Source organism: Myotis davidii, unplaced genomic scaffold (genome assembly GCF_000327345.1).
Source record: "Myotis davidii unplaced genomic scaffold, ASM32734v1 scaffold118, whole genome shotgun sequence".
Classification (NCBI taxonomy): domain Eukaryota; kingdom Metazoa; phylum Chordata; class Mammalia; order Chiroptera; family Vespertilionidae; genus Myotis; species Myotis davidii.
Window position 1 is genome coordinate 2,514,558 of NW_006290441.1, and position 15,805 is coordinate 2,530,362.

Here is a 15,805-nt window from a genome sequence, read left to right on the forward strand (position 1 = left end):
AGTATCTGGAATTTATTTTTCTTCTATAACTGAAATGTTGTTGCCTTAAGCAGAGGCCACAGCTGGCCAGGGCAGGCAGGAAGCTTGGCTTCCTCCATTGCCCAGGCAACCAAGCCTCCAGCTTGCTCAAGCTCCGTGGCTGCCAGCTGCCATCTTGGTTGGGTTAATTTGTATATAGTCGCTCTGATTGGCTGGTGGGCGTGGCTTGGGATGTAGCATAGGTGCGGTCAATTTGCATGTTACTCTTTTATTAGATTAGATCTCAATAAAGCTGGGAAAAAATTCTTATTGGAACTGACTGGAAATTTAATGACTAAATCTATTTTATTGAAAAGTGATCATAGCAAGCAATACTATCATAACATACTATAAGAAATTCTAGTCAAAACTTACCTTACATGATAACAAGTAGCCACAAAACTTGCCAGTCATATTGAACACATGTATATTAAACATGATTATTATATATTTATTAAATTTTAAACCAATTTAGGTGTCATAATAAACAACAATGTACAGAATATATAACAAATGGCCAAAAAGAAAAAAGTGGAGGGAAAGATTTCCTCTCTGAAGCCTCACACACAAATCATTAATAAGTTAGCCTTACTGACCTGGTCAATGCCACGCCCTTTGCACTGTAGAATGATGACCTCTAATAATTTTGCTGCATGACACTCTGCATCTTCTCCTGCAACCCCTGTAAGAACCTGATCAACACAATACAAATTGAAGCGAGGCATCATGAAACATTCCAATCTGAGAATTTCTGTCCTGTCTTTAGTCTCTGGAGTATTTAAGATACTCTAACCTAACTATGAATGATTACAATATTCAGATTATAATCTAATGCACCTGGGAGGATGCAGTTGTTTGTCACATTCTAGCAATCTGGATCTTGGTCTACATAATCAAAGCACCTCCCCATAGTGCCATTCCAGACAGTAGCACTTTGACAACCATTACTTTTCACAGAAACATGCCAAAGGACCCTACCTTTCTCAGGGATATCTGGCTCTTATGTAAAGAACTACAAAAAAACTAAGCTGATATTGATTAAAATCTTTTCTCTACACAAGTCTCAAAAAATAAAAAATACTGTGTGGGACAGGAGGAAGCAAGAGGCAGACAAGAAATGTCCCGGGACAAGTAATAAAAAACATGGAGTAGGTGTGCTAGTTAGTACTAAAGGGCTGAAAATGTTAATGACAATGTTCTGGAATACGATGGTGTAGATATCTATTCCCAGAGTATTAACATGATAATAGTACTGGCAATAAATATTAAATAACAAGTAGGTGATTATTTTGTGACTAAGCTGTCAGAAAGGAAATGAGGACAAGCACATCTAAAAACTTCATGGAGCAAAATAATTTTTTAAATGCCTGATGTTGAACAGCCTGCTTGCCTCTCAACAAGCACTTTTAGAAAATCAAATGCTATAAATCATAGTGACTTTGATATTGAAGAGCCTCCATTCAAGTATTTTATTCCCTCTAATTGAAGAAGAGCATTTTTTAAAAAAGCATTCACCATAAATTTATCTTGTACTTTTCCCAAGAAATGGCACAGTACTTTTGACTTTATAAGAAACCCTCACATGTTACAATCATGCTATTTACTAAATAATTAGTGTATAGTCTCCATAAACCCACTGTCTCCAGGAATTTTCTTTATAAAATATCTGTAATGATTCCTGATCCTTTCAAAAATATCTCAAGTTTTAGATGCTTTCCTTCTATGGACTCAAAGTCTAGCAAAGAACTAAGCTAAAGTTAAGCTCCAAGCACTCTGAAAATCAAAAACATTTATAACTTTAGTTAAATGTCAGTGGGCAGACACAAGACAAATAATTGTCAAAGCCATTACTGTGGCATCTAAGAAATCAAGGTCTTATTTAGTTTAAACTTTTAAAAGCCTTATTCTGTTAGACCCATATAATCTGTTTGCCATAATGTGGTATGATGTAACTTAACAATTTTATACTTTTCATAGCACCAGCTTCATGACATACGTTCTTCTATTAATTAAAAATGACCTACCTTTTTGCACATACTGTATATCATTTCAAGATACTTGGTATCAGATAGAAGTGTGTCTGTATCAACTGTCACATAATTATGAAGCAGAGGCATCATATCTGTATTAAAAAGCACCAGTTAATTACCTTTACTAATATAAATACTTTGGTTTGGAAAAATCTCCTTAGAAAAAGAAAGCAAATCTGAGGTTGTTTTTTCTGTAACATTTGCTTTTAATGAAGGTATATTTATAATTAGATGTAGGAATGAAACATTATTAAAGTGAATTCCTTTATAGTTAGTAGTTAAAACACAAAGATTATACAAAGAATATGGACAGGGAGCCGGAGGGTAAGAGTATGTGTTAAAAGGAAAAACAAAACAAAACACTAAATAACTAAATCAAAATATACAGTGGAAATCAATGCTATGGATCCTTGAGCATTAACTGGTACTAATAATTTATCCAAACAAATCATGCACTTAGAATATTCAAAAGTACATGTTCAACTGATATACATCAAAATGGAAAAAAATCTTCAGTATTTCTATGCTGATTTACCTGTAAAGTAATCAAAACCATCTTGTTGAAAAACCTCAAATACCAGAGGTAGAAGCTGCCACATCTGTGGAGACACTTGTTGACATGTCAAACTATGTGCTAAAGAGAAGATCTCCTCATAGAATTCTAAAAGAGAACATGGAGACATTAGTATAATGCTTGCTGATGTGAAATAGCAATAAATTCTTACCACAACTAGAGGTATATACCTAAGACATGCTGTTGTAAAACAGTTCCAATGACCTGTAAGCAGATTCCCTCAAGCTGCTGAGTTATCTAAAAGAAAAGGGAAAAAAAATTACATGGAGGAATCACAGCACCTGAATGAATTACTGAGCAATGTATAATGTAATTCAGTGTATTAAAATAAAGTCAGTATTGTTAAGAAATCATTTTAGGTCTCTGCACTGAAATGAAAAACTCATAATATTACAATGTTGTGAACCATAACACAAGGAATAACATATGTAGTTTACCCAAAAATTAAAGGAGTCACAAACATTCTGTAGACAGACTTTAAATTTTTGTGTGTGTAAGTATTAATTCAACCCAGATATAACTGAAAAGTCACTGTCAGTGACTTACAGAACAATTATATGAAAGAAAACATTATTCTAACCACTTCCAATAATTCTTAAATCACCTTCATTTATATAATTATAGTAGATATAGAGAACCAGGCCCCTAATCATATAAGACAGAAAATACAAATTCTTTTTATTGTTAGTGTGGTCTTCAATTGGATCCCAAATACCTGAAATGTATCAGGATGTTTATAAAGGCGCAAGGGGAAATAAGATAAAAATTTACTAATCAGATATAAAAAAAGAACATCCATCTCAAATATATATTATGCTTAATACATTTTCTTCAAATATAGTAAACAATTGACTTGCTAATCATAAGTTAGCTTAACTATATGGCTTCTGCCTACCTACTATTATCAAGAATAAAAAATAATTTATTAAAACCTGATGTTGCAAAAGGCAATTTGTACATATTCTGAAAGCACAATTTGTGGATATAAATATCTACACTGGAATTAAAACAGCAAGTTCAAGACAGTGATTACTTCAAAGGGAAGGAAATAAAGAAATGAGATTAGGAAGTGGTAACCCAAGAACTTTAATGACATAAATTTGAAATTGTTTTTCTTACTGGAAATAAAATCTAAAGGATATACTGTAAAATGTTAAAATCTAATACATTTTGGTAGTGATTAAAGAGTTTTGGGTATAGTTTTTCTCTGTATATTTCTCTTTTCTGTATATATTTTCTTTTTCCTTTAAATATATTTTATAGATTTTTTACAGAGCGGAAGGGAGAGAGATAGAGAGTTAGAAACATCGATGAGAGAGAAACATCGATCAGCTGCCTCCTGCACACCTCCTACTGGGGATGTGCCCGCAACCCAGGTACATGCCCCTGACCGGAATCGAACCTGGGACCCTTGAGTCCGCAGGCCGACGCTCTATCCACTGAGCCAAACCGGTTTCGGCTTTTCTGTATATATTTTCAATAATTCCATTTTAAAAATTCATTTACAGTTCACACCTTTTTAAAAAGATAATAATAAAAGAAAACTACAAAGATGATGATGGTTGCGCAACAATGTGAATATATTACTGAACTATATAAAAATAGTTAAGATGGTAATTTTGTTATGTGTACTCTACCATAGGTAAAAAAAATTTTTTTTTATCGATAGGAAACACCAAGTAGCATATTATTTTTCTAGGAATCACAACACTTTTGGATCTGGAAAAGGTAACCTAAGAGGGAGCCAAAAATCCTCAGCCTTGGGGTAAAGATATGGTAATATAAATATCGTGTTCCTTCTAGTAGTAAGGAACCTAAAACAAGGTACTCTTATCCTTATAATAGGGAACTATTTAAAAGATGGCAGAATCAAGGTGCATGAGAAAATGACCAAAATTTTATGTAAAAGCCATCCAAAAAACATAGAATAACTGATAAGGAATGGCTTGAAATAACCGAAAACTTTTACAACATTAGATCAATCCCTTACCTCTTTATGATCTTCAACTACACTAAGAAGTGTGTCAATAGTATTCAAGATCCCCATAGCAGTAACAGCTTTGTCATCACTTCCTTCTTCATCTGGCCCAGTCTGGATTACTTGATTAAATGTCATTGCCTAGATTAAAAAGAATATAATTTAGGTTTGCCATTAAAACAGCATAAACATTTTTTGGTCTAAAAATTTTAATTTAATTTTTTTTAAAATATATTTTATTGATTTTCCACAGAGAGGAAGGGAGAGAGATAGAGAGTTAGAAACATCAATGAGAGAGAAACATCGATCAGCTGCCTCCTGCACATCTCCCACTGGGGATGTGCCCGCAACCCAGGCACATGCCCTTGACCGGAATCGAACCTGGGACCCCTCAGTCCGCAGGCCGACGCTCTATCCACTGAGCCAAACCGGTTTCGGCTAAAAATTTTAATTTTAAAATGTTCTCACTGGAACAACATAAGCAATATTTCCAAATTGATCAGTAATAATTAAGAGCTTGGACACTATAATCAAATGGTACTTTTCTGTGAATTTCTGGGGGACCTTAAACAAGTTATTTGACCTCTGTTTCCTGACATCTCATTTGGGAACTTCATAGAGAAACTGTGAAAATAAATGAGGCAAGGGACAGAAACTGTTTAATATTATGAATACTTTTCTTTATTAAGTTATTACATATGTGTCCTTATGCTCCCATTGCCCCCCACTGCTACTATGAATATTTTTATTAATATTACTGGCTAATAGCTGATAATGCCCAAATACAGGTATCAGGTATATTAAATATCAAGGTTTTGTTATTGCAATATTCAACTATTTGAAACAAATTTCTGAGTCATAACTAATAATCAGACCAACATATTATAAATGCAATATACATACATAATGAATGATATTACATTTATTCAAATGTCCTCATACATGGAAAAATTAGCTGTTAAGAATATGATTTTCTGCCCTGACCGGTTTGGCTCAGTGGATAGAGCATCAGCCTGCAGGCTGAAAGGACCCAGGTTTGATTCCGGCCAAGGGCATGTGCCTTGGCTGTGGGCACATCCCCAGTAGGAGGTGTGCAAGAGGCAGCTGATCGATGTTTCTCTCTCATCAATGTTTCTAACTATCTCTCTCTCTTCTCTGTGAAAAATCAATAAAATATATTTGGAAAATATATATATATATATATAATTTTCCAACCCTGCCTGAAGTGGCTCAGTTGGTTAAGCATTGTCTATGAACCTGAAAGGTTGCCAGTTTGATTCCCAGTTAGGCCACATATCCAGATTTCGGGCTTGATCCCCAGGAGGGGGTGTGCAGTAGGCAACCGATCAATATTTCCCTCTAATATCAATGTTTCTCTCTCTCTCTCTTCCTCGCTCTCTATCTAAAAACCAAAAAAAGGGGAAAACTTTAAAAATGTACAATTTTCCAGGAAACTATTTCTAAAATTTTGTTTTTACTGCATTTGTTAGGGTAACATTGGTTAATAAAATAATGTCTCAGGTGTACAGTTCTATAATACACATCTGTATATTGTAGTGTGTTCCCCATTCAACGTCAGTCACGTCTCTTTCCATCACAATTTATCCCCCTTTTACCCTCGCCTACCTTCTCCACCACCCTTTCCCTCTTATAATCACTACTAGAGGCCCGGTGCACAAAAATTTGTGCATTCAGGGGGCAGTCCCTCAGCCCGGCCTGTGCCCTTTTGCAGTCTGGGACCCCTTGGGGGATGACTACCTGCTGGTCTAGCCTGCTCCCCAGGGGATTGGCAGTCAGATATCCCTCTGGCAGCCCGGGAGCCTTCGGGAGATATCCACTTGCCAGTGGGGAGCAGGCCTAAGCTGCAGTCGGATATTCTTAGCGCTGCTGAGGAGGCAGGAGAGACTCCCACCACCACCGCTGTACTGGCAGCCGTGAGCCTGGCTTGTGGCTGAGCAGAGGTCCCCATGTGGGAGTGCACTGACCACCACGGGGCAACTCCTGCATTAAGCATCTGCCCCCTGGTGGTCAGTGTGTGTCATAGTAACCAGTCATTACCAGTGGTTCTGCTGTAAGGGTCAATTTGCATATTACCCTTTTATTATATAGGAGGATAAGTGTTGTCTGTGTTTATGTGGTTTTTGCTAAATCCCTTTACCCTTTTTATCTAGATCTCCAACTCACTCCCTGACAGGTGTGTCAGTCTGTTTTCTGTATCTATGACTCTGTTTCTATTTTGTTTAATTTGCTCAGTAGATTCTACATTTCTACATAAGTTTTTCTCTGACTGGTTTATTTCACTTAGCATAATCTTCTCCCAGTCCATCCATTTCCTTCTTTTTTACAGCCGAGTAATATTCCACTGTGTAGATGTACCATAGCTTTTTACGCACTCACTTACTGATGGGCACTTGGGCTACTTCCAAATCTTAACTATTGTAAATAAAGCTGCAATGAACATAGGGGTGCATACATTCTTTCAAATTAGTATTGAGTTTCTTTAGATAAATTCCCAGAAGTGGAATTGCTGGGTCACAGGCAGTTCCATTTTCAATTTTTCAACTCCATACTGCTTTCCACAGAGGCTATACTGATCTGCATCCCCACCAACAGTGCACAAGGGTTCACTTTTCTCCATATCCCTGCTAACACTTGTTTATTGACTTGATGATAGCCATTCTGACAAGTGTGAGGTTATATCTCATGGTGGTTTTCATTTGCATTTCTCTGATGATTAGTGACCTTAACCATCTATATAAAAAAAAGGGTAATATGCTAATTAGACAGGACATATTCCGGACATCCATCCAGACAAAGCCACGGTGCGGGGGCCGAGGCAGAGGCACAGGCAGTTAGGGATGGGCCTAAACTGGTAGTCAGACATCCCCCGAGGGGTCCTGGATTGGAGAGGGTGCAAGCCAGGCTGAGGGACATCCCCCCACTGTGTATGAATTTCACACACTGGGCCTCTAGACTATCTACACTGATAAAAGAGAAACATGCAAACTGACCATCCCTCCACTATGCCCACCAGCCAATCAGAGCGATATGCAAATCAACCCAACAAAGATGGCGGTTAATTTGTATACACAGACACAGAGCGAAGACTGAAGACAACGTAGAAGGAAGCCAAGCGCTGTAGAAGGGAGCGAAGTGGTGGACAAGGGAATGGAGCCGAGGCAGTGGACGGGAGGGAGCGAGGCAGCAAAGCAGCGGAGAAGGGAGGGAGGCGGCGGAGACAGGAGGGAGCAATGTGGTGAAGGGAGGGAGCCAAAGCAGCGGAGAAGGGAGCGAAGCCCATCTTAGCGGGCTTCGTTCCCTTCTCTGCTTTGCTCTGGCCTCAGGGAAGCCCTATTCTTATAGGAATAGGCCCGAGGAAGCCCTATTCTTGCAGGAATTTTCCTGCAATGGGCCTGTAGCACGCATGCATATATATATATATAAAAGCCTAAGTGACCGAATGACCGGTCACTATGATGTGCATTGACCACCAGAGGATAGACTCTCAATGCTACCAGCAGGCTCACGGCTGGCAAGCACAGCCTCTCCTGCTTCCGTGGCATGGCAGCAGGCCCTGCAGGGCTGGGATGAGCGGGAAGGCACGGTGCCCAACTCAGGCTCCTCCCCAGGCGCTTCGTGCACTACTACATCTTGGGGGATGCTGAACTGTTGGGGATCAGGCTGAAACTGGCAGTCCAATATCTCCTGAGGGGTCCTGGATTGCGAGAGGGCACAGGCCAGGCTGAGGGCCTCTAGTCTTTTCATATGTATACTGGCCATCTGTATGTCCTTTTTCAAGAAGTGTCTACTCAGGTCCTATGCCCGTTTTTTAATTGGGTTGTTTCTTTTGTGTTGAGTTGTATAAATTCTTTATAAATTTTGTATATTAACCCCTTATCAGATGCATCATTGACAAATATGTTATCCTTTTCATTTTGTTAAAGGTTTCCTTTGTTATGCAAAAACCTAGCCCAGCAAGCGTGGCTCGGTGATTGAGCATCACCTCATGAACCAGGAGGTCATGGTTTGATTCCCAGTCAGGGCACATGCCCAGGTCACAAGCTTAATCCTCAGTGGGGGGCGTGCTGGAGGCAGCCAATCAATGATTCTCATCATTGATGTTTCTCCCCCCCCCACTTCCTCTCTGAAATCAATGAAAAATATTAAAAAAAAATGAACCTTTTAGTTTGATGTAGTCCCATTTTAAAACTTTTCTCGTTTCCTTTGCCCAAAGAAATATATCAGAAAAAATATTGCTAAGAGAAATGTCAGAGACTTTACCACTTATGTTTTCTTCTAAGAATTTTATGGTTTTGAGTCTTACATTTAAGTTTTTAATTCATTTTGAAGTTATACTTGGTGTGAGAAGGTAGTCAATTTTCATTTTTTTGTATGTATCTGTCCAATTTTGCAAGCACCATTTATTGAATAGGCTTATCTTTGCCCCATTGTATGTTCTTGCCTCCTTTGTCATATACTAATTGACCATAAAGATGTGGATTTCTTTCTGGGCTCTCTAGTCTGTTCTATTACTCTATATGTGTTGTTTTATGCCAGTACTATGCCATTTTGATTACTATGGCCTTATAGCATAGTTTGATATCAGGTAGCATGATTTCTCCAATGTTGTTCTTTCTCAAGATTGCTGTCGCTATTCAGGGTCTTTTGTGGTTCCATATAAAATTTTGGAATATTTGTTCTAGGTCTATAAAATATGCCATTGGTATCTTGATAGGAACTGCATTTAATCTATAGAATGCTTTCAGTAATATGGACATTTTAATAATGTTAATCCTTCCTACCTATGGACACAGCATATGCTTCCATTTATTCGTATCTTCTACAATTTCTTTTTTTTTTTTAAGATATATTTTATTGATTTTTTACAGAGAGGAAGGGAGAGGGATAGAGAGATAGAAACATTGATGAGAGAGAAACATCGATCAGCTTCCTCCTGGGGATGTGCCCACAACCAAGGTACATGCCCTTGACCGGAATCAAACCTGGGACCCTTCAGTCCGAAGGCCAATGCTCTTTCCATGAGCCAAACCAGTTACGGCATCTTCTACAGTTTCTTTCTTCATTATCTAATAATTTTCCAAGGACAGGTCCATTTATATCCTTGGTTAAATTTATTCCTAGGTGTGCTTTTTGTTTTTTGTTTTTAATGCAATTGTAAATGGGATTGTTTTCTTAATTTCCCTTTCTGATAGTTCATTATTAGTATACAAAAATGAAACTGATTTCTGGACATTTTGTATCCTGCTACTTTATTGAATTCATTTATCAGTTCCTGTTTTTTGGCTGAATATTTAGGCTTCTCAATATGCAGTAACATGTCATCTGTAAATAATGACAATTTTACTTCTTCCTTTCCAAGTTGGATGCCTTTTATTTCTTCTTCTTGTGTGATCACTGTGGCTAGGAATTCTAGTACTATGTTGAATAAGAGTGGTGACAGCAGACATCACTGTCTTGATCCTGGGAAAATGGTTTTAATTTTGTCCACTGAGTATGATGTTGGTTATGGGTTTATTATATATGGCCTTTATTATGTTGAGGTATGTTCCCTCTATTTCCACATTGCTGAATTTATTTTTGTTTTTTTAAGCATAAATGGGTGCTGGATTCATAAAACTTTTGCCTTTACTTAAATCAACTACAAATATCATGAGTTACATTCTTGAAACCTTAATACTTAGAAATATAAACTGCATTAAATAAACCTTTGTATAGGGAAAAGGGATGGGTAATTGTTGGGCATATGTTCATACTTATTATTACTACCCTTAAATAATTTACTTACTTCTCAGAAGATTGGGGCTATACAGGCCATGTATAAATTGTTTAAACAAATTTCATTTTAAAAACTAGTATGTCTACTTCATCTTTAAGTTGGTCCAAAATATTCCAGTAAAACAGGCAATCATAATGCAGCGTGAGGTAGCAGTTAAATGTGAATCATGCCCAGCTGGTGTGGCTTAGTGGTTGAGCATTGACCTATGAACCAGAGGGTCACATGCCTGGGTTTTGGGTTCGATCCCCAGTGTGGGGCATGGAGGAGGTAGTGACAGATGTTTCTTTCTTCCTATCCCTCTCGTTTCTCTCCCTCTAAAATCAATAAAAAACATAAAAACAACAACAATAACAAAAAAGCCCTAGCCGATTTGGCTCAGTGGATAGAGCATCGGACTGTGGACTGAAGGGTCCCAGGTTCGATTTCGGTCAAAGGCACATGCCTGGGTTGTGGGACTGATCCCCAGTAGGGGGCAGGAAGCAGCCAATCAATGATTCTCTGTCATCATTGATATTTCTTGATATCTCTCTCTCTGCTTTCATCTCTGAAATCAATAAAATATTTTTATTTTTTTGAAAAAGGGATGTGCAATGTAAAGACATACAACTCAGATGTGAATTTTAGCCCCGCTCATTCTAGCTATGGGCAAGCCCTATCAAGGGCTTACAGTGTTATCTGGCATACAGTAAGCTCTGTGAAAATGCTTTCTATAAGGTAAGTAATGCATGAATGATTGGTTCAAATAACATACCAAATGCTGTGTCATTTCTACTGCAATAGGAGTAACTTCTTCACTATACTCGCAGATCATTTTCTGAATTACATTTGTAAGATCATCATTTTCTGTTTCTCTTATAATATGAAGAAGAGCTTGCATTACAGGTCTGATGAATGGTGTGATGTATTCTTTAGCTGTAAGAGTTGAAAAAAGAAAAAAATTTTAGGATAAAACATGCACCAAATGGTAAAAAAGACACACTTTCACAGAGAAGATTAGCCCTAACCGGTTTGGCTCAATGGATAGAGCGCCAGCCTGCAGACTGAAGGGCCCCAGGTTCGATTCCGGTCAAGGGCATGTACCTTGGTTGCGGGCACATCCCCAGTGGGGGGTGTGCAGGAGGCAGCTGATCGATGTTTCTCTCTCATCGATGTTTCTAACTCTCTATCCCCTCTCCCTTCCTCTCTGTAAAAAAATCAATAAAATATATTTTTTAAAAAATGAAAGATTATGTGTCAAGTATCTAGGATTATGCCTTGTGCAGTTATGGAGGGAAAGGGGGTGGGGGAGGGAGAAATGCTGCATTATTTGAGATATAAACCCTTTACCTTTTTCTTGATTGCTGATTAACACTTGAAGTGCAATGGCAGCTTCCACTTTCACAGGCATTTCCCTATCATCAATTAGACATGTTCGTGTCAGCTCTAAGGCTGTTTTCAGGTTCTGGTCACTTTTGAACTTAACTTCACAGAAATAGTGAAGGACCCAGCAAGCCTTTAAAAAAAATGCAGTGAGTTATTATAGATATCTTAAATTTCCAAAAGCTATACAGTATCTCTATTCCCAAAGTTCTGTATGGGAATTTGGAGGCTGGCCAGTGGTAAATTATGTCCAATGAGACAACACTAGACCAGTACTATGATCCCAACTTACTCTTTGGCTGCATGATGTTTGTGTGGATAGCAAGATCTGAATGCAAAACACAGACAGACACTGCTATCAGACACAGATGAAAACTATGCACACATTACATCAGCCATTTACATAAGCTCTTCCCCAAAGCTGCCAGAGGTGACCTCTGAAAATGGTTTGTTCATCACTTAAATCAGAAAACCCCACAATATCATGCAAATCAAGAGGCTCAAATCTCTGTGTTCACTTTAAGAACACTCATGAAACCGCCCAGGCCATCAAAGGTATGTATATTCGAAAGCCACCAAGTATCTGAAGGATGTCATTTTAAAGAAACAGTGTGTACCATTCCATCATTACAATGGTAGAATTGGTAGGTGTTCCCAGGCAAAACAGTGGGGCGGGACACAGGGTTGGTGGCCCAAAAAAAGGGCTAAATTTTTGTTGCACATGCTTACAAATGCAGAGAGCAATGCTGAATTTAAGGGTTTAGATGCAGATTCTCTGGTCATTGAGCACATCCAAGTGAACAAAGCTCCAAGATGCGGTGTAGAACTTACAGAGCTCATGGGTGGATTAACCCATACATGAGCTCTCCCTGTCACATAGAGTGATCCTCACAGAAAAAGAGCAGATTGTTCCCAAACCAGAAGAGGAGTTTGCACAGAAGGAAAAATATTCCAGAAGAAACTGAAGAAACAAAAACTCACGGTCCAAGAGTAAATTCAGCATAAAATAAATAAAAGTAAAAGCAGAAAGAAAAAAATTTACATAATACAGAGGTAAAATATAAAATATGGCTTTTAAAATGAACATTAAAAAGTTTTCATTTAAAAGTCCACATAGGCAGTCATTCATTATAAGAATTATAAGACATAACTATATAAATTAATACAGCATTAAAACTTACTCTTGCTCTCATGTAGCCTAGTTCACTGCTGAAGAGAGGGAATACATGATTCTGCAACATGTATTCCATCTGATCTTTATATATTTTTTTCTGTAAATATAAACAAAAATTATTTTTAAAGAGTTCTAAATATAATAATCTCAAATGCCTAATAGATACACTCAGTGTTAAAAATGACTACTGATGTTAAAACATATATTTACTCTGGTTCTTTGAACCCCAAAACCCACATCCAATTTTCTTATTTTCAAACTTTACCATAAAAAACACACAGAATACGTTTTTTAACCTTTTTCTATTATTTGTTTAAAGAAAGCAATCGCAACAAGTCTTAGCAGCAACGGTATTTGAGTAATGGTGTGTGATTAATTTTATTCCTTACCTTATAAAACTTTTAAAAATCCCTGGAAAGGTTCTAAATGAACATAACATACATTGAGAAACATCCTTCTTTCAAGGTAATAATCTGAATATCTAAAAAGATATTTGTATTTTCTAAAGAGTACGATGTTTTACAGAAGAGTTCATTGAATTGCATATTAAATTAATATTAAAAACTGATAAATACTAATAAACCTAAGAAGACTAATGAGACATGAGAACTAAATGCAATGTGGGATCCTGGGATGAATCATGGACTCAAAAGGACATTAGTGGGAAATCTTATAAGATGTGAAACGGGTCTGTAGATTAGTTTATAATATCAATATTAATTTCCTGATTTTGAGAATTATGGCATAGCTATCTAAGATGTTAACATTAGGGGAAGCTGGGTGAAGAGTAATGAGAAATATTTTTACAATTTTTTTGTAAATCTAAAATTATCCTATCTATATATATAAAGAGCCAGGGTCCGTAACGTCCACAACAACTGAAGGCTCAGCTGAACATTGGAAGTCAGTGCTGGGTTGCTGCAGCTGGTGCCAGCAGAGCGACCCAGCACTGACTGCAAAGGGGGCTGCAGATCAGGCCTGCAGAGAGAGAGGCAGGGTCTCATCTGCAGCCTCAGTGGCAGCTGTTGATCAGCTATTGCCTCTCTCTTTCTCTCCAGGCTTCACCAGCAGCTGAGCCTCTGTTACTCTGGCCTCTGCAGGGGGGCTGCTGATCAGTCCCACCTCCTTGATCAGGCCCAGAGATAGCCTGGAGACCCTGAATGGCATAGAAACCAACCAGTCAGAACCAAATCTGGGTGAAGTGTGAGAAGCCAATGGCTGCCTAGGAGGCAGATCTTTTTACGCTGACTGGCACAATCAGAACCTAATCTGGGTGAACTACAAAGACAGAACCTATGGTGGGGGTTGAGGAGGGGTTTTAAGGGCAACAGCTGTTTGGTATAAGGTGTAAGAAAGCGGTTCAATTTTTTAATGACCGGTTTGGCAGTATAGTGCATATGGCTGGCTATCAGTCCAGATATAGGGATTATGTGTTTTTGTCTGCCAAGAGCATCTCCTCCTGCTAAAAAAGGCTTCTGCCACCCCACCACCATTTAAGCAATCCTATCGTATATAATCTATCTATACTAAGAAAACTGTAATATGCTAATTAGACCAGGTCGACCAGCCATCTTCGGGACGTCTGACTTACTTCTGGACAAAGCCATGGTGGTGGGGGCCCAGGCAGAGGCAGTTAGGGGCAATCAGGCCAGCAGGGGAGGGCACTTGGGGGTGAGAGCAGGCCGGCAGGGGAGATCAGTTAGGGGTGATCAGGCAGGCAGGCAGAGGGGTTAGGGGTAATCAGGCAGGCAAGCAGCGAGGTTAGGGGCAATCAGGCAGGCAGACACAGTTAGGGGTGATCAGGCAGGCAAACAGGTGAGCAGTTAGGAGCCAGTGGTCCCAGATTGCGAGAGGGTGCAGGATGGGCTGAGGGAACCCCCTCCCACTCCATGCACTGGGCCACTAGTATATAATAAAAGCCTAATATGCAAATCAATTGAACAGCAGAACAAACGGTCACTATGGTGTGCACTGACCACCAGGGGGTAGATGCTCAATGCTGGAGCTGCCTCCAGCCCACAAGCCCCAGGCCAGCCAACGCGGGTGCCAGTGGGGGTTTTTGATCACCCTGCCAGTCGCCCCAAAGATTGCCTCTGATCACCAACCAGGCTTAGGGACCCTACCCATGCACAAATCTCATGCACCGGGCCTCTAGTTTAATAATAAAGTTAAAACAAAAAATCTGATCTGAGAGTTCAGCCTTTTATACAAATAATTACTTTATGAACTAAGAGAAGGATGTCTGGAAAGGTATAGTAAAGCTGAAAGATATACAAATATACCTATAAATTAATCAATTCAATACAGCACCATATGGAACAAGGCTACTAGGAGTTGGGTGTACTGTGACCAAGTATTTACTTAAAATTTGAATAGGTGGTATTTATTAACTTTAAAATGAAAACAAATTTCAGATCACATTTATGAAGAAGACAGACATAATGTGTACAATTTAAGTTGAGGATTCTAAAGATAAATCTAATCCTGTCAGTCATTCATTCCTAAAAAATTTGTCACAGAAGCATGATGTTCGACTGCAAATGCATTCATGTATATAAATTTCCTTAAAGGTCCATTATTTGAGAAGAAAAAAGTCCACTACTTTACAATTACCTTGCAACATTAAAAAAACCAAAAAAAACCTCACATTAAAAGAAGTACTTTTAGCTCATACAACAAAAGAAAATATAAACTGGACATCATTTGAAAATCATATTAAAATGTATACTTCAAAGGACACCATCAAGAAAGTGAAAAAGGTAACCCACAAAATGGCAGAAAATATTTACAAATCACATATATGAAAAAGGTAGAGAACTTTACAATTCAACAACAACCTAATTAAAATTAGACAAAAGATTTACATAGACATTTC

At 38.2% G+C, this 15,805-nt stretch overlaps 1 protein-coding gene and 1 pseudogene across 3 annotated transcripts in view; one reads left to right on the top strand and one right to left on the bottom strand.

Annotated features, from left to right (window-relative positions):
• Positions 1-15,805, bottom strand: part of IPO7 (importin 7) — a 65,418-nt gene that overhangs the window by 6,309 nt on the left and 43,304 nt on the right. For all 3 annotated transcript variants that reach the window (XM_015563724.1, XM_006763477.2, XM_015563725.1), the window contains 8 exons: positions 12,938-13,027; positions 11,724-11,889; positions 11,149-11,309; positions 4,613-4,741; positions 2,793-2,859; positions 2,584-2,709; positions 2,043-2,140; positions 615-710 (listed from right to left, as the gene is read on the bottom strand). In XM_015563724.1, the coding sequence (XP_015419210.1) occupies positions 615-710; positions 2,043-2,140; positions 2,584-2,709; positions 2,793-2,859; positions 4,613-4,741; positions 11,149-11,309; positions 11,724-11,889; positions 12,938-13,027 (933 nt within the window). The remainder of the gene's footprint in view (positions 1-614; positions 711-2,042; positions 2,141-2,583; positions 2,710-2,792; positions 2,860-4,612; positions 4,742-11,148; positions 11,310-11,723; positions 11,890-12,937; positions 13,028-15,805) is intronic.
• LOC107183038 lies at positions 11,897-12,736 on the top strand (annotated as a pseudogene).